Source organism: Gambusia affinis, linkage group LG07 (genome assembly GCF_019740435.1).
Source record: "Gambusia affinis linkage group LG07, SWU_Gaff_1.0, whole genome shotgun sequence".
In the NCBI taxonomy this organism is placed as follows: Eukaryota; Metazoa; Chordata; class Actinopteri; order Cyprinodontiformes; family Poeciliidae; genus Gambusia; species Gambusia affinis.
In genome coordinates this window covers 28,869,571-28,894,947 of record NC_057874.1, presented here as the reverse complement: position 1 = coordinate 28,894,947, position 25,377 = coordinate 28,869,571, and the positions used below count along the sequence as shown (strand labels likewise).

At 37.4% G+C, this 25,377-nt stretch overlaps 1 protein-coding gene across 15 annotated transcripts in view; it reads right to left on the bottom strand.

Annotated features, from left to right (window-relative positions):
• ptprt (protein tyrosine phosphatase receptor type T) overlaps positions 1 to 25,377 on the bottom strand; it is a 294,966-nt gene that overhangs the window by 14,051 nt on the left and 255,538 nt on the right. For 11 of the 15 annotated variants that reach the window (XM_044121953.1, XM_044121956.1, XM_044121958.1 and 8 more), the window contains 6 exons: positions 13,865 to 13,950; positions 11,349 to 11,385; positions 10,906 to 11,003; positions 10,631 to 10,747; positions 3,731 to 3,885; positions 71 to 206 (listed from right to left, as the gene is read on the bottom strand). In XM_044121953.1, the coding sequence (XP_043977888.1) occupies positions 71 to 206; positions 3,731 to 3,885; positions 10,631 to 10,747; positions 10,906 to 11,003; positions 11,349 to 11,385; positions 13,865 to 13,950 (629 nt within the window). The remainder of the gene's footprint in view (positions 1 to 70; positions 207 to 3,730; positions 3,886 to 10,630; positions 10,748 to 10,905; positions 11,004 to 11,348; positions 11,386 to 13,864; positions 13,951 to 25,377) is intronic. The other 4 variants (XM_044121954.1, XM_044121966.1, XM_044121967.1 and 1 more) reach the window with 1 other exon arrangement.

Here is a 25,377-nt window from a genome sequence, read left to right as displayed (position 1 = left end):
TCGTTCTCTTTGAAGTTACCTTTGGGTGGGTTTTTAACAAACTCTTTTACTGCACATATTTTCCTCCTACCTCTGTCTGGACCATGTTGACCCGTTGGGATCTCAGTTCACGGATGCAGTTGAAAATGTCCACCACTCCTTCATTCTCTGCCATGTCCAGCATGATGTCCACAGCGATGAAGCAACCTGTCCTCCCTGCACCAGCACTGCAGAAACACATGGAAAAGATTCAACTCACTTGTGAGCAACTCGTCTAGTTTTACGAAAGCTTAAAAAAAAATATTTGCTCAAAATTGACAAGCCAATAAATAAGAAATCTTGATCATCGTTACAGCAGGACAATAAAACTATTACAATATCTATCATCACCGACACATGATCAATGTTAATAGAAAATACGTCTGATAGAATTTATTTATAATAAGTATAATTTGACTGAACTGTGATCCAGAACCGAACAGCATTCTGGGGGATGTAGGCAAAGAAAACAATTTAGCCGCTTAACTTCTCAGGGCCAGCAAAGCAAGGCTGGTGGAATCAACTGACTCGCTCACTCTTTGGTTGCCTAGCAACAACCTTCGTACCTTGCGCAGCAGCAGTTTCAGGTTTTGCCTCCCATAACTGCTTAATAATAATGAAAATCAACAGTGTGGAGTGAAAACTGAATAAAAGAGGAAAGGCCACATCAGCAGTAATCTGGATGCTTAAGACAAAAGAGCGACTCATGCTCAAAGGGAAATTCATAACCACTATTCACTAATTTTACATTAATCTTTACAAGTTTGGAAAACAACATTCAATTTAAAACTACAAGGAAGTTTAAATGCCAAAGAAAAAGTGTAATAAACATTGATTGTGTAACCATAAAGCCAGAATTTTGCTAATTGGTTTTAATAGTAGTTGGTATTTCTAAAGTATGACAGAGCTGTGGCGCTCCAAAGACGAATGAAGTCTTCTACTTCTTTTACCAACATCTCTATGGGGAAAAGTTCCCTCCTTTCTACAGCTCTTGGGGCAAAAAACACAAACTTAGCAAAGGCTCAAACACAAATACTGTTTTCCTCTGTCATCCACACACAAAAAGATACTTTAGTATCCCTTGCCTTGTGTTAAAGTGACAGAACTGAACAGCAACACCTGGACAGAAGAGATGGGAGATGAGGCAGACCAACAAATGAAAAGATGGAGCGAATGAGTCGAGGAGCGAAGGAAGCAGAACCATGGAACGATGTGAAGATGTTACTGTGAGCGATAGACGTGATCATAACAGGGAGGAGAAGAGGGACAGGTGAAGGGATGGAGAGGAAACCAAAGAAAAGAAGCATGGAGGAAAGAGACCCATCTTTCATTCTGCAATCCTTATGACAGTTTTCAGAGACAGATGGAGAGAGAGAAAACAAGGAGAGAAGAGGGAGAGAGAGAGAAGGAGAGATAGAAAGCGCCTCAGCAGATTACCTGTCAGCATCTGTGATTAATGTAGAGACCAGAATACTGTTGTGTGTGTGTGTGTGTGTGTGTGTGTGTGTTTGAAAGCTTTGTGACACAGGCCAACAGCGTTAGAGTGCCCCGGAAATTGGAAGTGACTGCCATAACTTCCTGCCTGTCTGTCCACATACTTCCTCCACGCTCGTCTGTTTACGTGTCGGCTCTCTTCATTTGACTGTCTGCTGTTTTCTTCCATTCTCTGGTTATGTTGCACTTATTCTGCTTCTTCTTACTTCTATAAAGTGGATGAGGAGTACACAAGTGTGTATTTGAAACATTGTATATTAGTGTAAGTGAGACATTAACAGGGGAGAAACAAATTTTGTAGAAATAAAAGGCCAAGCAAACATTTAATAAAGATTTGCAGAATGGGTTATACTGATTACCAGGTCTCTCAAAGATTTGATTTAAAAAAAACTGTCTTGTCAACTATGTTTGGAGTTTAAAGACTTAAGTTTATCAAAAATAGCTATCTGAGTTTAACCAAATGCTTTGAGCTTGACTTCATTACATGCATGTTGCATTGAAATGTTTAAATTTATAGAAAAGTGATTTCCCAACTGCTTGGTTGGGTTTTCTGAGATAGGAAAACAACATTTAGTTGTGTTTGTTATTTTAAATGCTTAAGGAAAAGGAATCTGCACAATGTGGCCCAATTTCACAACAGTCTGAACTTTCAACAATCCTACTTTGCAGCACATGTTTGCCTTTTTATTTTATATAATAGATGCAACCACTGCTTCACAGCCAAATGCAAAAGAAAATGGGTCAGTGTGGAAAAATACCAAAAAAGGAAAAATAGGTCAGAGAGAAAAACACAAAAACATTTGATAAGTGAATGAGAATTTTGAAAATAGGAACCTCTGACAGTATTTTTACCTCCATTATTTACTAATAATGGCTGGGTGTTAACATTTATTTTATGTAGTCCCCTGCTGAGATCTACACTTTTTAATACAAGTTTCAATTATTTCAAATGAATTGAGAAACTTCATGCCAGATCCCACCAGAGGATTTACTACTCAAGCTTGAGTAGCAATTTTGCCTCTTTGGTGACAATTCTGAAATAAACAAAAAAATATATTTTCCCAGTGGCAATAATTCAATAGTATGTTTATGTGGGCCAGACTGGAGCACACTTACATGTCCACAAATGTGTTTTTTGTTTCTTGTTTTGTCAGTTAAAACATTTTATCTGAAGTCTATCTTAGCAGCTCCTACAACAAACCGATAACAGTTACATCTTTGTTTCTATCTTAGAAGAACATCTTCTATTTTGTCCTTTTCTCTGAAAAAAATAGAGTTTGCAATTTTACCATGAATCCATTAGCTCTGGATTCATGTCCTGGTTGCCTTTCTGATGCAGCATCAGAAAAACTTCAGCCTTTAAGTCCCAAAACACTAGAAAATGTGAGACATAATTTTATTTAACATCACAAAGAATAAAACTAGTTTTATTTGGGATCATTTTACAAGGTTTATAGGTGTAGTTGGGAGAGGCAAAGGGCTCAACAATATGTAGTACATAAAACATTTTGTAATAGCAACATGTTCAATGAAATGAAGATAACATGAAGAAAACATATATATGGAAGAAAAGTAGAAAACCTGGTAAATTATGGTATCAGTTTGTCCATTGATAGATTAGAAACAGGCACCAAGCAACCACACAACTTCACAGAAATAGAAAACATTGTGGCGGATGAAACAGAGTAATTAATTAATTTTTTTAATTATTATTTAATAAATAGTAAAGAAATACTCCATGAAACTGGAGTATTTTATTTTATTTTTATTTAATTTTTTTAAAAGTATCAAATATTGGGTAAAATATTTTAACACATAAAAATCCAGAACCAGAACCTTTGTATTCACGTGTTTCTGGTACGGCACTAAATCTGACGCACAAGCGACATCCTCAAACAACAGCGATAGAGGAGGCTTCTCTGGGCTAGTGATTTATTTTTGCTTCCAAATCGATCTGATGGTAGCTGGAAAAGACCTGAGCGTTCGTCGTTAACAGGAGTTAGCATATCAGCGAAGTCAGTCAAGCCTAAAATAGCATCTAATTGCTAAACATGCTGCAGCAGCACAAATGCTAACGCTAATGTCAACATTCATAGTTCACATTTCTAAAGCAATATTTCTTCAAATTAGTTTTATGAATGATCAGGGGTTACAGAAACATGTGAAAGCTGAATGGGTAGATTAGCACATTGTTTTGAATCTCAGTGTGTTCTGTTACCTGCAGTGTACCGCTATGGGCCCCGCGTCCGGTGGATTGAGGAACTTGACCTGCCGTATGAAGCCCAGCAGTCCCGTGGCGTAACAGGGAACGCCGTGATCCGGCCAGCTGGTGAAGTGAAATTGACGAAGTTCACGGATCTCGTGGTGGCCCTTCTGAAAAACACGACGACACGCTGTGCTCAGTCGCATGCGTTTGCAATGAAAACCTCAAGAAAGGATTTCACCTGCTCGTGAAAAGTGTTGGCCATTTTCTCTCCTGATTATGATAAATGCAGGTATGTCACAGAGCTTTTTTTCCTCTTTTGGGGCAAACTGACAAGAAGACACATCACAGTTCAGGACCCTAATTTACAGCAGGGATTTTCAGGAATACAAGGGTCTTGATGTGTCTTTGGTTTCACATGGAAAATAAATCAATCTTTTGCATGTCAAGACGGCGCTCGGGGCCACTTCTGGGACTGAGCGGCAGGAAGACTTATTGTGGCTCATTTGCTTAATTTACAGGGGAGATTTGGGGAAACTGAAGGCCACTCAAGCTCCATAAAAAAGATTAATTGATTTCACAAATCTCAGGATGGTTCTTTAGAGAGAAACTGATGGAAAGAAATGCCATCATCCAGTTCAGCTTCCCAGTTTGCTGCCAAGGAGACTAGCATCCTCCTAAGTCCTTTGGGTGGATTGTACATCAATGTAAAAGTACATATCTAATTATAACTTAGTCAAGAGGAAAAAACAGTAACTGTGAGGCAAATTTAAAAGCATGTTACCTACAGTGGAGGCACAGTTTTGTAAAGCACTGCATAAATACTAGAAATAAAATGAAAATTCTCTGTGACTGAGGGTAAAACTCTAAACTACATTTCTGGGAGACAAAATAGCTGATTAATTGAAATAATGGTGAGAAATACTTTTTACTGTATTACTGTCAAATAAAAAAAATGAAAATCTGATCATTTATTTTAACTTCTGACTTCTAATGGCTAACATGTTCTCCCTCTGTCTGTCTGAGTTGGTTCAAAACTGCAGTAAAACCAATTAGTGGGACTAAAAGGCACAAACATTTCCCTATGCCTACATATCGGCATTGATTCTCTGTGAATATCAATATTAATGTTAACATTTTATTCTTTAATACCAGCTTGAAAATCAGAAAAACATCAAATTATCAGGAAAAAACAAGGAAAGTCATAAATTGTCATGAAGGTGCTATTGTTATTTTGATCAATGGAGGTCGAATGAGCAAAGGCTGCAGCCACAGAAGATACCTGAGGCCACCAGGAGAGAATAGTGAGCAGGTGTGAAGTGGAAGATTGCCTGAAACTCAAAACTCCTGACAGTTTTCCAGAAAATGACTTAATGGGTTATTTCTGCTAAACATGGTGGCTGTAGAGTCTGTTACATTAATGAACTAATGTCAATTAGTTATTGACCCAGTTTTTTTATCCCATTTTGGCTTCTTCTTCATATAATGGATGACAGTGTGTAATCTGATTTGTTGTTGTACACTTAAACTATTAAATAGAACCCAGAAAATACTAAATTGCTTTTATGAAACTTTAGAAGTGTCAGAAGGTGTACTTTCTCTTTATTATGATGTGGCAACCTAAATCTCTTACTTTCTATTTTGAACATAGATCTGTGTCACACTTTGGGATTCTATTTCCTTTTCCTCTCGTTCCCTTACAACACTGTGTGCTCTCTCTTTAATTATTCAGAACAATCGATTTCCTTTTATGCTTCCAAACTGAGAGCGGTTTAAAATGGAGAGAGTCATGATCTCCCAAGTTCAGTTTTCGCTCTATGAATAGAAACTGAAATGAAACTGTTGTTATTGCATCCCTCATCCTGGGTCAAGGTAGGAAGGGTTGCATTGGATATTTTTGAGCATAATGATGGCTTGAGAAGAATAAAAGTAAAAAAAAGGTGTGTAAGAAAGTGTAAAGTTCAAGGAATAAATGATTAGATTGAGGACTGAGAGACTGGAAGAAGAGGAGAGTAATGAGCGTAGAGGTAGAGGACGGACAAAACGCAGCGTAAAACCCAGAAAAACCACAAGGTAATTTGATTAGTCGACTTTGCATCGATCGACTCTTCTCTATGATGTTGAAATTACTTCTCTAAATCAATAGGCGGCATAAAAACATGGCCTCAGATTCATAATACTTGGGTTGAAAAAAATAAAACAAAAACATTAAAATGTTCAAAGGAAAATGAGAATCTAGAATTGCCCGTCGCAGTGAAAAATGAGAATAATTCCTTCAAAGATCGGCACAGTTATTTTAACAGTTCCTGTCAGCGCATAAAATAATGAAATGAATCCAGAATTTTATTACATCCTATACAACTTTTCACCCCATTTTCTCTTTTTGCATAAACATTTTCATCTTTATCCTGTTACAACTAGACAAAGTGCTCCGACTACCTTGTGAGAGCCACTTAACCTGCCCTTTATTACCTGAGGGTCCTGAATCTGGATATCTTGGGACAACAGGATGAGAAAGTTGCAACAATCATTTGGTTTTCTCTTACAGGTTCACCCTGACATCGAGGAGATTGTTCTCTGAGAACAATAACCAGTTATGTTTTATACAATCTCCCTTTCATTTCTCTGCTAGTTGTTTGAAATAGGATTACAACTGTTCAAGAAACACAGAGGAAGAGTTTACCTGAAAACAACCCATCAGAATAGATGTCATGATGGAAAAGAACAGACTTGTGTTTATTTTTTTAAACTGAAACACTGGAAGCTTCACCGTTTTTTCCAATACTAGAATAGAAAAATGTGCAAGCATTCAAAAATACCGACCTCGGAAAACTAAAGTGTTTTATTTCTAGGAAAAACATGAATTGCTCTGTGCTTCATGAAAAGCATAATGTTCTTTAGTCCTTCGTTCCAGGAGACCTTCCTGGTTGTAACAATGCAGACAGCAGCTGCACCTCAAATCAATCTGCTCAGAGCATTTCTGAGCCGGAACATATTTAAGAACCACTTATGGTTCAACTGATGTCTGAATGGAGGTCAGTAGATTAGACAAATTAAAACCACTGTGCTGCATAGCTCCTGTCAGTTTTCATCAGTGCTGTTTTTTTTTTAGATTTCTTCTTTTGATTTCATGGAGTATTTCTTTACTATTTATTAATGACACGATTTAATTAATTTTGAGTGAAACGGCTCTCCATATACAGATTTTTCAGAGACATAATGAATGACTCTGTTGCAGATGTTACACTCCAAAATGTCACTGTAATCACTCCAAAGTTCAACCAAATGTGTGTCATTAGCCATTTTCTCTCATCAACAAAGAAACGAAGCACATCTGCTTTGTCACAATATGGTTCAGTTCTGACATGTTATTAGATATGAGTCTTTATTGAAGTTGTGCCTCGGAGCCGAACTGTAGCAAAACACTGCAATCAAATCATTCCCGCTGTACAGTAGGTACCTACTGTTTTCCAGAGTAATCTGATTAATCCCTGACTGATGCAGAATAAAATGCACCAGAACTACATCTTTGTTCCTGCAATAGCATTCTTTGTTGGTGTTTATTTCTCTAATAACACCAGTTAGCTGCATTCTACAAAATCAAGATGATACAAAAATGTGTCCTGTCTGAACTGCCTGAAGTGTACAGGTTTAATTCCTCTTCTTTGATTTGTGTTCAATTAGAGTTACCATTCTACACACCATGGTTAAAATGAACTAAATTTAACAAAATAACAAAAATTGAGGACAGATTTTTGTTAATTGAAATAAATAAGTATATCGAGCGTTTCTAAAACTAATTTTTATAAATCCATCTATCAGTAAAATATTAGTTTTTTCCCTCACATAAGCAAATCAGCAAATTACAGCACTCCATCCTCCTCCTGGCGGAGCTCACGCTAGTCTGCAAAACGGCAACAGCAAAAATTGGAAGGAAATATCAGAATCAATTGTTCAACAATAACTGAATACATTTTGTGAAAATAGTAACTTCTGTTGAGAATAAATAAATTCTATGTTTTCCTTCTATCTCTTTTAGCTAGTTGCTAAGCTAAACCTACAGGAAATGACATGTTAGGAAATGCAAACGAGAGCTATGCTTGGAGGAAATGACACACTAGGGAACGCCCTCTTTGAGGCGTAGCTTAGAGAGACGCTAACAGAGGAGATCACAAACTCTTCTGTGGGCCATTTTGTCTGTTACCTCCTAAAGGTGGCATGAGAAATGGACCAGCTGTATTTCTGTATTAATAAATGGCATTCATAAATTCACAGTCTCTTCTTTAACCTCAGAGATCGAGAACTCGGAAAGGAGAACGGATGATTCTCCACACCTCTGTTGAGTATTGATTAGCTAATCAGTGTATACATCATGACAATACAACACTTTCATCTTTTTGAATTCTGCACTATGAAAAAACTAACTACTATAGTTAATAAAAACTAAACTAAAACTAAACAATATGTGGCTAATAATAACTAATAAAAACTATCAAACACACAGAAAACTAGCTAGACAAAGAAAAAGTCAAATAAAACTAAACTGTAATGAGAAACCAAAAAGTACTATAATCCTGCTGCACTCCCAAATCTTTGGCTTCACAAAAAATATTTGATTTCCACACTTCAAAGTGTTGTTTACTAGATAAATCCAGTTTTAATGGATTCTGTGTGATGGTCTACAACAACAAATGCTTCATGAAAGAAATGCAGCTACACATGCAAGACTACAAGGTGACATCTGTTTTGCACAGTGAGAAGAGACACGGTGAAACTAAAGTTGCAATCTTCTTTTCTGCATGTTTTGTGAAAATTCCACTTTCACAGATAAAATGAACTCTTTGAAAATAATGTCTAGCAATCCGTGGAACAGAAATGTTCCTCCCTCACCCACAGCTTTTCTTTACAACTGATCCTGACTCTCAAACACAAGCTACCTTTTGTGATCTTTTTTCCCTGTCCTCCATCTATCCTGCTCTCTCCCTTGCAGATGCATTTGCATATTTTCTTTTTCTTTGAGACCCTGTCGTCCTTCCTTACTTTCTGCTCAGTTAATCTCTGGATGTGCCATTAATAAATGTTTTCATTAAGATCCTGTTCTCATTATTCACTGCAAGTGAAGCAATTTAATTGTTGCCCCGAACCTGTTCACTCTCTCTCTCTCTCTCATTCTCTCTCTTCCTCTCTCTTCCTTTGTCTTCCCTTTGCTTTGTTTTTTACATTCAGGCAGTAACAGGAGCTTCTTCAGAGCAGAGATGGAATATTCTGAATCTGAGTTTGTGCGTTCACATGTATTATTGCATGCTGAAATAAATGACAGGCATTTCAAAATCAGCCTTCCTTTGAAACTTACACACACACACACACACACACACACACCCAACACCCACACACGGAGGTGCTTTGGATTAATGGCTTGCTAAATGCGCTGACGGCAAGGGCTTGAGGACTTGTCTTGATAAGCTGCTTTCGTATGAGTGAAAGAAGGGAGGAAATATGGGATGGGGGAAGAAACAGGGTAAAGTGCAGAAAGGCAAAAAAAAAAAAAAAAAACCTGACAAAAGTAAAAAAATATGTCTTAAAATGTAGGTATTTAAAAATGTGATTTTGTGGCAATTTTGGTCAGAGGAACATGAAGTTGTCCTGTCCAGAAGTCGTCTTCTGTTTCCTCAAGCAGAAAGCTCTTTACTCTCACAAGAAATACAGATTTAATCAATACTTTTTAAAAAAAACTATTTTGTTTCTTCATTTACCTTCATACAAAGCAAAAAAGGTGAAAAATTGATTATTGCATATAAAAGCATTTCTGCAGCGTTTCACCAACTCAAATTTACGACTTTTAAAGACCATAATAAATAAAACGTAAGAACTTTTAAGACCAGTATGAATGGAATTTAAGACTTTCTCAAGCCATGAGGAATTAAATTTAAGACTTTTAGAGGCCGAGAAGAATGAAATTTAATTCCTGTGTCATGACTAAGATTGCACATATATATTTGTACGAATGCAGAACTATTGAGAAAGAAATACTACTACTGGTGAGATTAACTATAGATACTGGAACAACTTTGTTTAAATAAAACTCCTAAATGGTTAGTACTAGCGCTTGACCACCAAATGTTCTTGGATCAGTTCAAGCAGAATCAGTAACAACCATTTTTAGCCACACCAGAGGATCAAAACTGACATTTCTGGAGTCTGTTTGTGGCTCTTGGCAGAAGCTTTGTCCTTCTCACACTGCATTTGGCTTCCTGCATCCTTAATCCCAATAGGACCGAGCTTTTTTCTGCACAGAATGCATGTAGCATCATACAGGTTGGCAACAAAAGTGAGCCACAGGTGAAGGCGAACGTCATCCAGCCAACTGCTGATAAATTTGCACTTATCCATGATGGACACAAAAACGGTAGCTAGCTAGCAAGGCTATATAGGCAAAATGTTACCAGTAGCCTCAACTGCCTTGAGTCACAAAATGCAATAAAGATGTTTATCTTTGGCCTGACAGAAAAAAAAAAAACAACCTACATATAACTCAATATTACAAAGTTCTGGCACAAAAAATATTCAACACCTGCAATTAAAAAAATTATGGATAAATTAAAATTTTAAAACTAATTTAAGACATTTAAAAGCCTTAATTTTTGATACATTAATTTAACTCTTTCAAGATGTGCAGACAGCCTGTGTATAAAAATAGTCTCCAAAATAAAACAGAGGAAATTGAGGACTTAAAAAAATATAGAGCATAAAAAAAAACTTCCTTTCTTTGTTTTGTCCTCAGTCTGAACATATTACCATCAAATCTTCATATTATGTAAACAGAGACATCAACTACTTCTACAGTCAGAGGAAGGAGCACCTTCACAATCCCAATCTAGTTGGTGAAATCTGCCAGATGAAGGAAGTCTTGTTTACCTTTTGGACAGTGAATGTCCGGATGACGTATTCAGCCAGAGGCTCAGTTTCTATCAGGGTCACCTTGATGTCTCCATAAACCTCTGTTTCATCAGGCCAGTAACGGACACATTTCACCTGAAAATACACGATTTACACAAACACACAGATTTAAGCAGAGTGCCTGGTGATAATCACAAAACCAAAAGTCCAGCTGCGCACACAAGACGGAAAATAAAAATTTCCACGTACTCTCAGGACACAATCATTTTTAATAGTGCTGAAGATGAACTCACCCTTCCCACCTCCACCAGATTTGTAACCATGACGATAGAGGCCGAGTTTTCCTGCCAAACCATCCTCCAGAAATCCCTCACCGTTTCCTGCATGGGTCCTGACAGACGGAATACACAAAATCAGTGCTGATGGGCGCAAACTCATATTAGAAAGGAAAATATCAGCAGTGATGATGCAGACTGTTACAAACACACAAGCACAACACAATTGAAGACACACACACACACACCTACACACCATCAATCCCAGATAGCAGTTTTGGGGGGTTGAAGTAATGGGGTCTTAAATTTGTCAGGGGGATTTTATACAGCAGTTTAGATTTAGGAGGCTGCCGTAACAGCCTTCCACTCCGAAGTGACGCCATGCTGGTGGCGGCAACACACACCCATACACACACACCACACTTCAGCTTGTCATATGCTTACTGCACCAGTTTAATTACCTTGTGTTGCGATGTAATGTCTGGGTCTGTGATAGCCCTGTGAGTCAGAGGGAACAAGGCATTAAAAAGCTTCCTGGTTACATTTTTGTTTAATGCGTTTTTTCCTTTTTTCTAATTTCATGTAGTTTCAGGGTTTTATGCATCAGAATACAATAAAACTGATTACAGCTGTGAAGCACGGTGGTGGAGGGCTGATGGTTTGGCTTGAGCAGCTTGTAGTCACTGAATAATCCATGATCACACTTTATATAAAGCTTGCTGCAGCCAATCAACGTGAAACAGGAAGAAATCAAAACATTGCATTGGTCAGTCAAAGTCCATACCTCCACATGATTAAAATGTAGCCTGGGGCCTTAAAAGATCAACGCAGAACAAAACATCTCTGCAGGCTTTTTTGAAGTGGAGGAAGGTGAAAAACCTTGGGACAAATTCCTACAACACAATATCTGAACTTCCAATAAAAGTACATGCAAAACTTTTTCAATATTATGCTAATGTCAAAAAAACGCAATTTCACAATTGTCGTGTTTCTATTTAATAACAAATGTCATTAAAATCAATAAGTTTGTTCACACAATAAATCATTAAAAATCAAAGTGGCAATAGAAGAAAACATTTACATGGAATATATTCATATTCCAGCCGTGGCACTATCACTATCCGCCTTAAGAAGATTTCTTAATCAAAATCAAATCAAATTTTATTTGTATTTCAGCAGCAAGGCATTTCAAAGTGCTTTACATCGAATCAAACACAGAAACACAATGCAAGATAGATTTAAAGGAAGTCATTGTTTTCAGGCATCAGAGTGACAAGTTCCTTATTCCTGGGAGTGTCTAAGTACGCAGCGTTTTAGGGAAATAATACTGCAGTCAGCAGTTTTACAGAAAATCTGTGGATTCAACACTTGAACAACAAACTCAACTTTTGGTGATCTTTGTGATGCTGAGCCTGCTGCAGTTACTTGATGGATAAAAGTGTTTCCATCACAGGCTTTGCAAAATACACAAACTTCAACACGTCTGAAAAACCACCTCATCCATGCACAAAAACTTAGCAAAAAGTTTTACTTTTTTCAAAATTGCCCTTTATCCATCCAGTAAACTAATTTTCTGAATTCCAATTTGCACTAAATATGGTGAATAGAAACGCAGCTACAGTTACAGGAGCAGACGGTTTCAGAAGCTGTTGAATCATTGCTTGCTACTATTTTGAGTCGTGGTTGTTTTACTAATGTTTTTATAATTAAAGCATAAAAGTCTCAGTAGTGTATTTTTGTGGTTTACCTTTTTCTTTAGGTTGTTCTTCCTGTTTTCTTTTTTCCTTAATATGTTCAAGTGTAATTAAATTTGTTTCTGAGCACATTCAGTGTTAGTTTCTTCTTCCTTTCAGTCTTTCATTAAATACTTTTTAAATATTGATATCTCATTTGATTTTGAAATTATTTTCTTTTGCTGAAACACTTATGAATTCAACAGTCTGACTTCAGATATTAAAGAAGCTCAAATTTACCATTTTATTTTCCTGCTGAATTCATTTCCTTCACCACCTACTTGTGTTTTTTCCAGCTCTATTTTTCCTGTTTTGTCCTCCAAACTGTCCACTTCTCTCTGAATCAACCAAGGTTGTTTTTGAAATAATCAACAGTTTATAAAAAGGGATCCTTTTTTTTCTTTTGTCAGTAATTTTTTAAACATCGATTATTCCATTGATGTTATCCACTACTCCTAGTTAGACAGAGATTAATACTTTAATAAATTTTTGTTGCTATTAAATTCCCCCTTGTGTTTCTTAACTGAGACAATGTAATGCTCAGATTTTTGTTTTCCACATCCCTCCTTCCTTACATCTTAATAAAAAAGGCATTCATCATTAGAGACTCATTGAATGAGAGATTTTCTCAAACAAATTCATTAGAGCAGCAACACAATCATGTGCTGTAAAGAGATTACGCTGAATAAAATTTGATAAAGGGAGGGGAATAAGAAGTGCAATAAAATCAATGGTAGTATTGACGAGGGAATAGAAAAGAAGAAAAATAAAATGGATTTTCAGATTCCAATGTGACTAAGTTTGTTAAAATGAATCTTTTAGGAGATCATCTAACACTATGATGAGAGTTTAGGAAGAGGTCACAGTTTAAGTCCTGGTGGCAGGTTGTCATTAGCTGGTCTAGACCTGAATCCAAATGGAAGTGATTGTTGGTGCGAGCAGATCTTTAGATTATTACAATGTGATAAGATATTAAAACACCAACTTACTTAGTTAGTCATCAGAGGTTGAGTGGTTAAAGTCTTTCCTCTGCCTACATTCCCCAGAATGCTGTGCAATTCTGAACTGAAGTTCAGTGGAATCGTATTGAATGTATTATGTTCTGATATTACATCCAATATCAGTACGTAATACTGATATAATCATGTTTATTGAGACATATATTGCTATTAGTTTATTGCCCTATTGTAATCAGTGTGTGTGTGTGTGTGTGTGTGTGTGTGTGTGTGTGTGTGTTAACTCACATCAATATAGTTGGCGTTGATGTAGTCGGAGTGGGGGTCTCCATCCAGCAGCTGCAGTCGGACTCTGGTGTGATCGTCTGTGGGATCAGATAGCACAAAAATACAACAAGCCTAAAGTTACTTTTACCCACAGATCGGAGAAGCTAACTGTGCGGGTGGGGATCTAGCTACCAGGGGGCAAAATCATGACATTTCAGACAAAATCAGTCCTCTTTAAGAAGTTGTATGCACTGGAGACAACTTCTATAAAATGTGTCAAAATAATTTAAAATAAATTGAAAAACACAGTAATAGGATCTGACATCAAGATGAAACGAAGCCTGGTGACAGAGCAGGAATCTGCATGGTTGGTTCAGTGTGGTTTCATTTACAACTGTTGTTTCCTTCACATCTTTCAGTCCCAGAGCAGTTTCTCTCTGATGAACTCAATAGATTTGTTAGAAGCAATATAAAAGAACTCCCCGATGCAATTCAAAACCAACATTATTTGGATGTGTCAGAAATGCTGTTTCCATTACAAGCCGCTGCTCTCAGCAAACACTTTCATTTGCTGCCAAATAACCATCAAGAGAAAGATTGTTTTACAAGAGGCGACTCTTTTAATGCTGGAAAACACTTTTCCCAAGCTATCATAAATATATTCAGAGATTTACTTCATTAAGTCAGTAGCAGTTTATAAAAAACATTACAAGGTCATTGAAATTTAGAAGAGAACAATTTTCTCTCTCAATAAAATGCAGATATCACTTCCATGATACTTTTAAATGCCAAATACGTAACAGATGTTGAACATGAGCATAAGTAAACTAGTTTTATATTGCAAAATTTACATGTTTTATAGAGATTTTAGAATTAGAATTCCTTTTTCATTGTGCAAGAAAGTCCAACAAACGTTTTGCATAACAGACCAACAAAAAAGTAGAACCCTATTTTCCAAACAGCAGTGAAAAAAATACGATTTTCATAGTTAAAAACACATCTGACCAGTGCTTAGTGCATCCTTTTTACCACTATTTACTCTAATTATCTTAAAATAAAGTCCAATGCAAGTAAGAAAAAACTAGTTTGAGTTCATCTGTTTGCGTTTTAATAGAGAACATTAGTAAACAAGCAATATGTTGGAGACCAAAGAGAAGGTAGCGCAGTGATAAACCTTTGCAGAGGTTTAAAGCACCATTAGATGATGTAACCTATTCAATTCTTCATCTAAAAATGCAAACAGTGGGGATCAGATTAAATGTTCTGCTTAGATAAGTGGTGGCAGCATCATGGTGTGGAGTTCCTTCTCTTCAGCTGGGACAGGGAAGTTAACCACAGCTGATAAGAAGATGGATGGAGGCTGCAGAATGGACCCAACAAGTTTAGACCAGAGGATATTCATGAGTTATTCATGGCTGATTTAAAATCAAAAGAACTGTGACTTCTCAGACTGTCGTATGTAATTCAACATGATGAACCACATTGTGTTGGGTGATCAACAATCTTCCATTGTTGTGATTATTAGCTGAATGGGGAGTGTTGAAAGAGTGGGAGCTTCTTAAAGAGACAGAGGCCAATTTCAAGGAGTCAAATTCTTATACTTTTCTATTCAACATTGTTTTTAAATAACTGAAAGTAACATAGCTACGGGATTATGCTACAATTACAAAATTGCCAAATGTGACTGGAAAATACATAACAGCCTCTTAAAAAGAAAAGGTTACCTTTATTTGTAGCTTTGCAGTCTTAAATTCAGATTTTAAAATAGTTTCTGACACTAAAATACAAAACATATGAATTAGTATGGCTTTATTAAGGTATGGTAAGGCTCAAATGGAAAATTAAAAGTGCATTTGGAAAATTGATCAATTTTAAGTAAGTAATATTTATGTGTTTCATTAAGGCTACATTTCTCTACTAAAAACATTTTTCATTGGTCTATTGTAGGTTCTAATTTTAAATGTTTTAATTTTTTATGAACTATAAGAGGAAAATTGTGACTAACGGTTTTCAATCATCCGTCTGTGTAATTAATCTACATGGTGTGATTCGCTTATTGACAAAGCTCCTGAAATAAATTCACTTTTCAATAATATTTTAATTTATCGAATGGGTCTGATAATGTTAACCAATTGTTCCACTATGACCAAAAAAACCCGAAACACTAACTTCACCTTCACACTCAAACCTCATCCTCATTACATGTCACAAGAAGTAAATCAGCTTTTTTTTTTTTTTTTTTCCACTTCTGAAAGTCATTATTTTGTTCTGGGCCCAGTAATAGTCATCTATATCATTCAGATGCACATGAGAGTGATTACATATAATGGGAGGCAGTCATCTGGCTTAGTCGCGTCATAGCAACAGGAGGTAATTGCAGATGAGGTGGGCATAATTCAGACTGATTATCTCTAGTTTGTTCCCTGTCACCTACAGTCTTTGGCTGCTTTCTTAACACAGATCTTTTTTTTTTCTAACCGCCCCCACTGTGAGGTAATATGATAATGTGAAAATAACAAGAAGAGGAGAACTAAAATAAAGCATGGAGAAGAAACTGGTAAGTATAAATTACTGACAGTCATCAAGTTAACAGGTTCAAAAAAAAAGAGGAACATTGCTTTGCTAATGCAAAGGTGGTTGTTTGAAATGTAGTTTTCAAAAAATAGACATTTTGTATCAGTTTTGTTCCCTTCGGTGCAGAATCCTACTGAACACTTGAACCTTGTTTTATGTAGTTGAGTCCACAAAACTGACCCTGTACATAGTAAATTTATACAAAACAGAATCACAAGTTATCAATTTTAAATTCAAAGCTTAGCTTTTCAGGACTCTGAAAATCTCTTCGTCAACAGCGACTTTCAAAGGAGAATCTATTGTTCAGCCGATGACTCAGACATTCAACTGAGACCATTTCCTCTGCGCTCGCTGCGGCAACATGGCCGCAATTATTTTGTCAAGTAGGCGTTGACATTTTGGGAGTTTGAGTTAACATCTTGGAATAGATGTGACTTTTCTATTCAAGGCAGCCTCAGAGTAAAGTTTGCAGTGCATTAAAATGCTTAGATGTAATTCAGACATTGAAGCGATGCTGTATTTTTTAACCAAGGACTTTTATTTAGAAGTCACCAAAAAACTGAGACAAACACGGAGCCGTGTGTGTTTGAAAGGGTTCGTTGGTTCTGCCGTGGCTGCTGCTGCTGGTCTTCTGTCAGACCTTGGATAACTTCAACGTCTGTTTGCACTTCATATTCTCATTACGCAAAGAAGTTCAAATGTAAGACAAATACAACAAAACCTTCAGCACTCTGGATCAGTGCCAGATTGGACTGAGATCTGCTCACACCGGTGCCGTTACAGACCTGTACTTTATCTGGTCTGTCCTCTAATGGTGATCATGCAAACAGAATCTTATTTCAGTCGGAACACTGCAAAAACACTAAATCTTACCAAGTATTTTTGTTTAGTTTCTATTCCAAATATCTTACTACAACAACTAACTTACAAGTAACTTTCAGCAAGATATAGGAGCTTTTGCCTCTTGAATACTGATACTCATAAAAAGACATTTTTCCCATGTTATAAGTGAAATAATCTGCCAGTGAAAATAGTAAATTTTACAACCGGTCCACAGATCGGGGCTGAGGGAGGGCATCGGGTGGGGTCCAATTCTGGGAAGCGATGTCTCACCGAATGACATTTACCTGACAACAATTCTCAAACGAGGCATAAATAATTAGAGATTTCCCTTAAATTTAAGGGGAGATTAAAGTGGTTTATTTGTGTTGAAATTAACGAGGGCATGTTAGAAAAAAGTTTCACAAGATACCCTGCAGAGAAACCTGACGGACCTGTCACAACACTGTCGGCCATCTTGGGATTAGTGACGGCTGAAGCCAAGAATCGTACCTCTTATTTAATGAATTCTAGACTATTTAGAGGAAGGTGAAAGCTGCCTTGCTCACGGTCTTTGTTTTGCTTTAAAGAGTAATAAAAACCAGTGGATCTGGTTTTGACTTTTTTTGAGTGTATCAAGATGTTTGCACTAGAAATTAGACCAAAGGTACTTGGAAAGATTTTGTGTTTTTGCAGTGTATAATTCATTTCGAACATTGGGCAAAAAAAAACAAACCTTTAATTATCATCTCAGACCGCCTTGAGAATTATCTGTCTTGTGTTTTTCTAATGAGAGAAATCTTGCTGCTCCGGCTGAGTGGCCACTGGGACAGCAGCATGAATCCACTCTACTGGTACTAGATACTGTCATCAGCTATCAGCTCACTCACACTTTGTAACTCTTCTTTCCACACACTGCATGTACAAACAAACAGCAGGAGGTCATCTGCCAGCCGTCTGCTCACTCTCTCCTTCTCCTGACTTCTAACGCTTCCGCTTTTCTCCTTTTTCCCCGAGCCGATCCTGTCCACACGTCTCTCCTCTTCCTCTGTGCTTTCCCTCTGCTGAATCCCTTCCTCCCTTGCCTCTGCCTTGCCCCATACTGTCTTGCTCCTTCAGGCAGCAGTAATTACACAGACCTCGTGTCAGAGGCTGTCATAACAGGAGAGCAACAGATATAACGCTGGAAGGAAGGAGGGGCCATTTCTGCTGCTCTCTGCCCAGGAAGGGGAGCTTCTAATTGGGCTGAAATGGCAGGAGGTACTGGCTCGCAAACACTGCAAATCTGGACACAGGCCACAGGTTTGAAGAGGCTGACAGTGGGTTGGATCTTTCTGTATTCTGTGTACAGTATATCAGCAGCTAAAAACATATCTTGAGACGAAGAGAAATCATTTTCTTTTCACTAATTAATAAATATTTCTACATATACATGTACAGTATGCAAAAAAAATTTAACTTGACATATAATGAAACAATATGCATATTGTTATGTTTGAGAGGAAATACTGTATGAAGTGCAAAGCAAAACAAAAATACTGATGTTTCATGAAGTCTTCCTGGCTCAAGCCTTGAGCCCGGTTTTGGTTCTGCCAGAGGTTTGTTCCTGTTAAAGGGGAGTTTTTTCTCTCCACTGTTGCATCATGCGCTCTCTGCTTTGTGTGACTGCTGTAAAGTCAACGACACAATACGAGCGATTGTCTACTGCCGCTACATTCTCACCCAGCAACATCAACCATTGACTTGCAGCATTCAACTCGATGCAATCTGCTGTGAAATTGCTCTACAAAAACTGGATTGCATTTTCCAAAAGAGGCTCGCACAAACAGAAATCACACTGAAAAAGACAAGGTTATGATCATCTTTAACGACAGCAAATTAATATCATGTTCATAACAATCATGACTGTATGTAAAGCTTTCACTGGCACAATATAAGTGGGGCGAGATGTTTAAACCAAATATCTATGGTTCAGTGTTTAATCTGTTGATTTGTTGCTAAGAACTAATCCTGGAAGCAGATATAGGCACACAGAGTGCACACAGTCTCACGCTGGCATCTGTGGCACTGGACTGGAGTAACAACAAAGTCATCAGAAGCTGAGGTGTCCAAGGGCAAAGAGTCACCAACCCATTACTCATTAATGAGCTCCACTCCTTGGCAGAGTCTCCCTCTCTTTATAACCTTGCAACTCCTCTCTTTCCTCTTTTGGCCCCTCGACTCTCTGCTTTTCATTTGCCTCCATCATCTTTGAAATTCTTGTCATTATCCTTGCAGCCACTGTAAGAAAGTTTTTGTAGTGGAGTACTTGTTAACTTGAGGGGTCCCGAAAAGGCCAAATAAAATTGTTTCTTTTTGTATCATGGACAGACTCACAGAGTCAGTGGAATGTAGCAGAAAGCTGCAATTTGGAGACATCAGATCACATTTTAGCCGAGTGAGAGCCTGCAGACTGCTGCTGAACACAAATGAGAGGGAGTAACCAGAGTCTAATGATTGTTTGGTATACAGCAAAAAGGAGAGGGTTGTTTTCAACATCAGAGGTCATATAGCTTTATATAGTATAACACACAGCCAGACCAATTTAATACAGAAATACAGCTGAAATTATATATTTGCACAAGCTGTATGAAAGACAAAATCGTTTTCTCACATCAAATTAAAGTAAATGTACCCCTTTTACCGTTAGGACCACCAAAATGATCTCCATTTTGTGAATGCCAGAATCATCACAGAGAACATTTTGTTCTATATATATATATATATATATACAGCAAACTGGATAAGGATTTGTTCAGAAGGGACTTTGACATTTTATATAATTTTTAGAGTCAAAATGCCAATAAGAAAGCAAATCTTTAATGTTTTTTTTAGGGAAACAAACATCTCTTGCTCCAAACACAAGTAATACATGGCCTGTGTGGTTTGGGACAAAGACTTGGCAGCTATTTCTGCAACACTTGATCTTTTTTCTGTCAAGGCTTCTGGACAAAGTCGCCGTCGTATTACCGATACTGGACAAAACCTTATCAAGCTCCTGCAGATTTTATGCTCTTTTGAGCTGCAAGGCAATAAGCAAAGATGTCTGCTTACAGGCTCTTTTGTTTACTATTGTCTTTGTTGCCGCTTGAAAAATGCCAGAAAGAGAAAACAGCTTTTCTGCTTGAGGAGGAGGATTTCATGCATCGGTCCTTTGGGTTAAGATTTAAAGTGGTGGAAAAATAAAGTGACTCAATCTCATTCTAGACAGTTTATGAGACATTTTTTAATCTAACCAAAAATACACTTTCAACTGTCATTGTTGAGTGAGTGAGTTTCAGAGCAGTGAAAGAAGCTGCTGTTGATCATTTTGATCAATTTAGAAGCCAATTAAAACATCATTACCCTTTCCAGAGCGATTAAAAGTGCTTTATCTGTGTAAACAAATTTTAACGCTACTTTTGACTGACTTTAAATGTCTCCAGAAACAGATGGAGCTGCTGTTTAAGACAGGTGATTAAGGGACGGTCACATAGTGAGATGAACATACTGAACAAGGCGTTTTATGTCCCATCCTCTCCTTTCGTTCTCATCTCTTCTCCTCTCGCCTCCCTTTTCAGTAGCCACTAAGCAGGGATCGTGTCTGTCACAGATATACTTAATCAGTTAACTCCCTTCAGAGCTCAGCTCACACATGGCATGCTCTCCGCTGTCAGCTCGGCTCGGGGCGTTGGGAAATTTAATGGCGACTGTGATTGAGGGAGGGAAGAACGTAAGAGACTGAATGGTGTGTTAGCATGTTCCCACTTAAAGATCTTCTTCAGGCTGTGACAGATTTGTTTGCATTTTCTTTGAAGTATTCCAGCTGTTTTTGGTTCTCCAATAATGTATGTGCCTTAGTGTGGAAGTGTGAGAGTGAAGGGTGGTTTGGTGTGTAATAGCCTATTTAGTCCAGCGCTGCCTGCAGCTGATGTGTCAAACAACCCAGGAATGATGTCGGCTTACGAACGCACACACACCCCGGCACACAGAAACATGTTTCCAGCTGTTTGACGGCTGTCGGGACGACAAGGAAGCAAAAAACAGATGAAAGAGGCTGAGTAGAGAGAGATGGAGAGCAGAAAGAACAGCAGCTTCAGCTCAATGACACGGCACCCTGCAGAGCTGTTGGTCCGTTCAGGGCGCCTCGAAAGTAAAGTGCAGTTTTAGGGCCACAAAATGAACACAGAAAAAGAAAAGTGACCAACAACAATAAAGGCCAATATAGATGCCAAGAGAATTAATTAGTTTAAGCCTGATTTTATTATTTACTTCAAGTACAGATCATAATATGTAGACAACGACTCACCTGTGGTTGCTGCCATGGAACTAAATGTTTAGGAAGACACAAACATATTTGAGAATGAACTTATCTGGATTTCAGCAGTTATATAAAACATATAATGACTAACTTAGTTTAAGTGAATTAATGAGTGAACCTGAATCTCATCCTCCTGAGTAAAACGCAGATATGCATGAAGTTATCACAGGAGCAACCTGATTAAGCAGTGGTTCATTTTAAGAACATTCACTGAGAAGCTGGTCAGACAAATTAAGAGGCTCAAGAGTTTAAATCCTACCAGGTTGTGTGTGGTAGTGGGTATAATTGTTCTTGCAGCGATGCATCTCATTAACACAGATTCATTCATCAGTTAATCTTCCCTCACTCTCCATGATAACACAACATCAACTCCCAGAGGTTTTAGCACAATGACCTTTGACCACTTGTTGTCCTGCACTCTCCAAAATTAAATCAAACTAAATTCTTATGGATCATTTAAAAAACTTAAAGTAAACGGATCTACATGACTCTTTTCACAAACTGCCAGTTACAGCCTGCCGTCTCAACGATTAACAGCAATTATCATCAAGAGTATCAATGATGCGTCTGCTGCTAAAACCAGAATAATTATCACCATTTACTGTGAGCATCCCCCCACAGGGAGCTGCAACAGAAATCATTTCATCATCATCTATAGAGGAACGTCTTATTTTACAATCACCACTTCCTGATATGCAATCAAGTATAAAAAGGATAAATTAAAGGCAGAAAAAAACACCAGAAAGAACTATTGATGAGAGTTAAAAAGTGAGAAATGTTGTTCAACAACAGTCCAGAAAAAAATCACCTGAGCTTACTTTGAAGCTCCTAACATGAAGTTCAGCTTTCACAAGATGTCTCCTAAAATCTGCTTGATGTTGGCATATGTGTAGTAAATGTTATTTAATTTAAGTAATCAGCCAGAATTTCTCATGTTTTAGGTTTTCAGTTTTCATGTGGGCAAAATCCCAATAAATCAAAAAATTTTTTTTTCTGTCTATGTTAAACAGAAAACGTCTAAAATTCAGGAAAAAAAGTGGCAAATCAAGAGTTTTTATTTGTGATCAGTTTGAAGTCATCATAAAATACTTCCTGGTTGCACTTAAACACGTTGCCATACAAAATCACATCTTATGTAACTCAAAGACAAATTGTGATAACTTAGGGTTATGGTCTGGAGTGCAGAGTGTGTGTGACGACAAGGATAAAAAAAAACATCAATATAAATGTTTCTTCTTGGTCGATACAGACAGTTGATTGTTTTTTTTTCTTAAATGTTTAAAATACTGCATGGAGTGAAATTTGTTCTTAAATTGCTGCTGTAATCAACCCAAGACGTTGTTGCTAGGTAACCAAAGAGAGAGTGAGTTCATTCCATTGACCTTGCTTAACTAGCCATGAAAGGTTGAGCAGCTAAAGTCTTTCCTCTGCCTACATCCCCCAGAATGCTGTGCTGTCAGAGTTCAATGAAATGACTGAATTGCTATTATCTACTGATATTGATCACCTGTTTACCATGATCTATATTATTGTTTTACATTTTGCCCTGTGAAAACTCCTGATATTTATTTTCTATTTATCCATAAAGGGCCTGTGTTTTCTGTCTAAACACTTAGTTTACAAGAAAGATAAAAGACATTTCTTAATAATGCTTCTGTGTAGCCAAAACTTATTATGTAGCAGGTTATGCAAATGAGAAACATGTGTAGACTTCTTACAATAAAGAACCTGCAGTATTATTGACTCATCTTTATTCAATTACATACAACTTAACTTTATAGGCTTAGATGTAGATACTTCATTATAGGGAACACACATTGGTCATCAGGAAAACTCAGCTAAAGCACAACACAGATCACTGAGCTAATCAGAGGCAGTAATGGTTCAAAATGTAACATTAAAGTAGAGCTGCTGGGCCAAGTAATGTGAAGCAGCAGTCGGCATATTATTGCTAATAAGGCTGATATTTTTGACAAGGATCATAAGCTACAGATTTGTTTAAGTTTTATAGCGGTTCTTAAAAAAGGGATTTCAGTTGAGTAAAATCAGTGGTTAACCAAACATAAATGTTTGGATTTTAACAACAAGTCAGTTTCAGGAGCAGAAAATTTTCATCTTTAATGGGTTCTTGGAGAAAGTTTAACGTCTGTGTGTATATTCCTTTAAATACTGCAGTTTTCATCCAACATCAAGGACATTGTAAACACAATGTAATGAGATTAAAATTTTATTAGAATAATCCAAAAATGTACAAACTATCAGATGTTACTAAACATACAACCTGAGGTGAGGCAGATGCAGCAGAGCCAGGTTGTAGAGAATGAATGATGAATTTAATGAATAACAACTGGTAACTTAAAAGCCATCCGACAACAGACTTGACGCGACAAGACAAGGACCCGACAAAGAACAAGGAACACAGGTGGGTTTAAATAAACAGGGGAGAGAATCAGGGTAAAGGAAGAACAGTGTAACTAATCCAGGGGTAAACGGGACGACACAGAGACTCAATGGACACAGAAACCTAAAGGAATACACAGAAAAACTCAAATCCTCACTTAAAGATTTCAAAGACTCATATGAGACTATATTTCTTATTTGATGACTTTTTAAGAAACCATGTTAAAATCAACATTCATGTAACTCATTACATTATGGATGTTTTCTCCCTGAGAACTCGTCTTTTTTAGCCACTAAATAAGTCAGGGTTAGGTTTAGGGTAAATTTGATCGTCTAGAAATTGATTTTTCAAGTGGGGAACTTTTGTCTAATGTGAAGCAATGACAAAAAAAAGTTGTAAAATATTTAAATGTGAATGTTGTCACGGATAAAACAAATAAATAACAATATTATTGTATTACAACATCTTGGGAGAGTCACATATTCATTCTCACAGACAAACGAACAGAAACAGAAAAATGGTGTTTCCAGTTTGGTACCAACATGAAACAGGCTACTTTAATATCCATGCAACAGCTTTGGGATAAACTAACGCCAACTACGAGCCAGGGCATAATGTCCGTCATTAGTGGGCGGTCTCGATGACAAATCCCCTGGAGCCAAGTTACAAAATCTAGAAGAAAATCCTCTGGGATAAGTGGAGGCTGTTATTAAGCAGGATATTAATTCCCACGGTTATTATTGGCATGAAAATGGGACACTGTAAAAGATCCCACTAGATTTACACAAAGCTGTTCAGGTTTTTTGACAGAATAACGTCTCTGTTAATAACTGCTAACAGTTATTTATGTTAACCATACTGGTTATATGGAGAAAGGAAGAAGTCTGAGTGTGTTTGCATGTGGATGGCAGATATGACATCCCCATTCGCTGGAGCTCTCATGTTTATATGGAGTGCAGAGTGTGTGTTTACTTGTCTAACCGTGTGTGTGTCTGCCTGCTCAGGATGCTAATATTTGTTGTGGTTCTTTGGTCAAACACTTCAGAGAAGATGTTGGCATCAGGACCTCAGAGCAGCTCAGCGGACGTGTTATGAATCGAAGCCAGAGAGGATAAGAAAAGAGGAGGAAGAGGCGCCGTCTCCGGCTGCAAGTTAAATTAGCACAAAGCAACAGTTGTTTAAAAAAACTGATGCTATTCCTTATTCACAGACACTTTCACACATCCTTTTATTTGCTCTTAATTTTGCAGCAAACAATGATTCACGTAAGCTTAGCTGTAATGAGAAGCAACACGATGCGAGAGAGGAATCTGATCACGCCGGCGATGCTCTGGGGGGGGCGGGGGGGGGGAGGACACCACGCCTGGGAGCACGCAGAGTTTAGCAAAAACTGACCCTTTA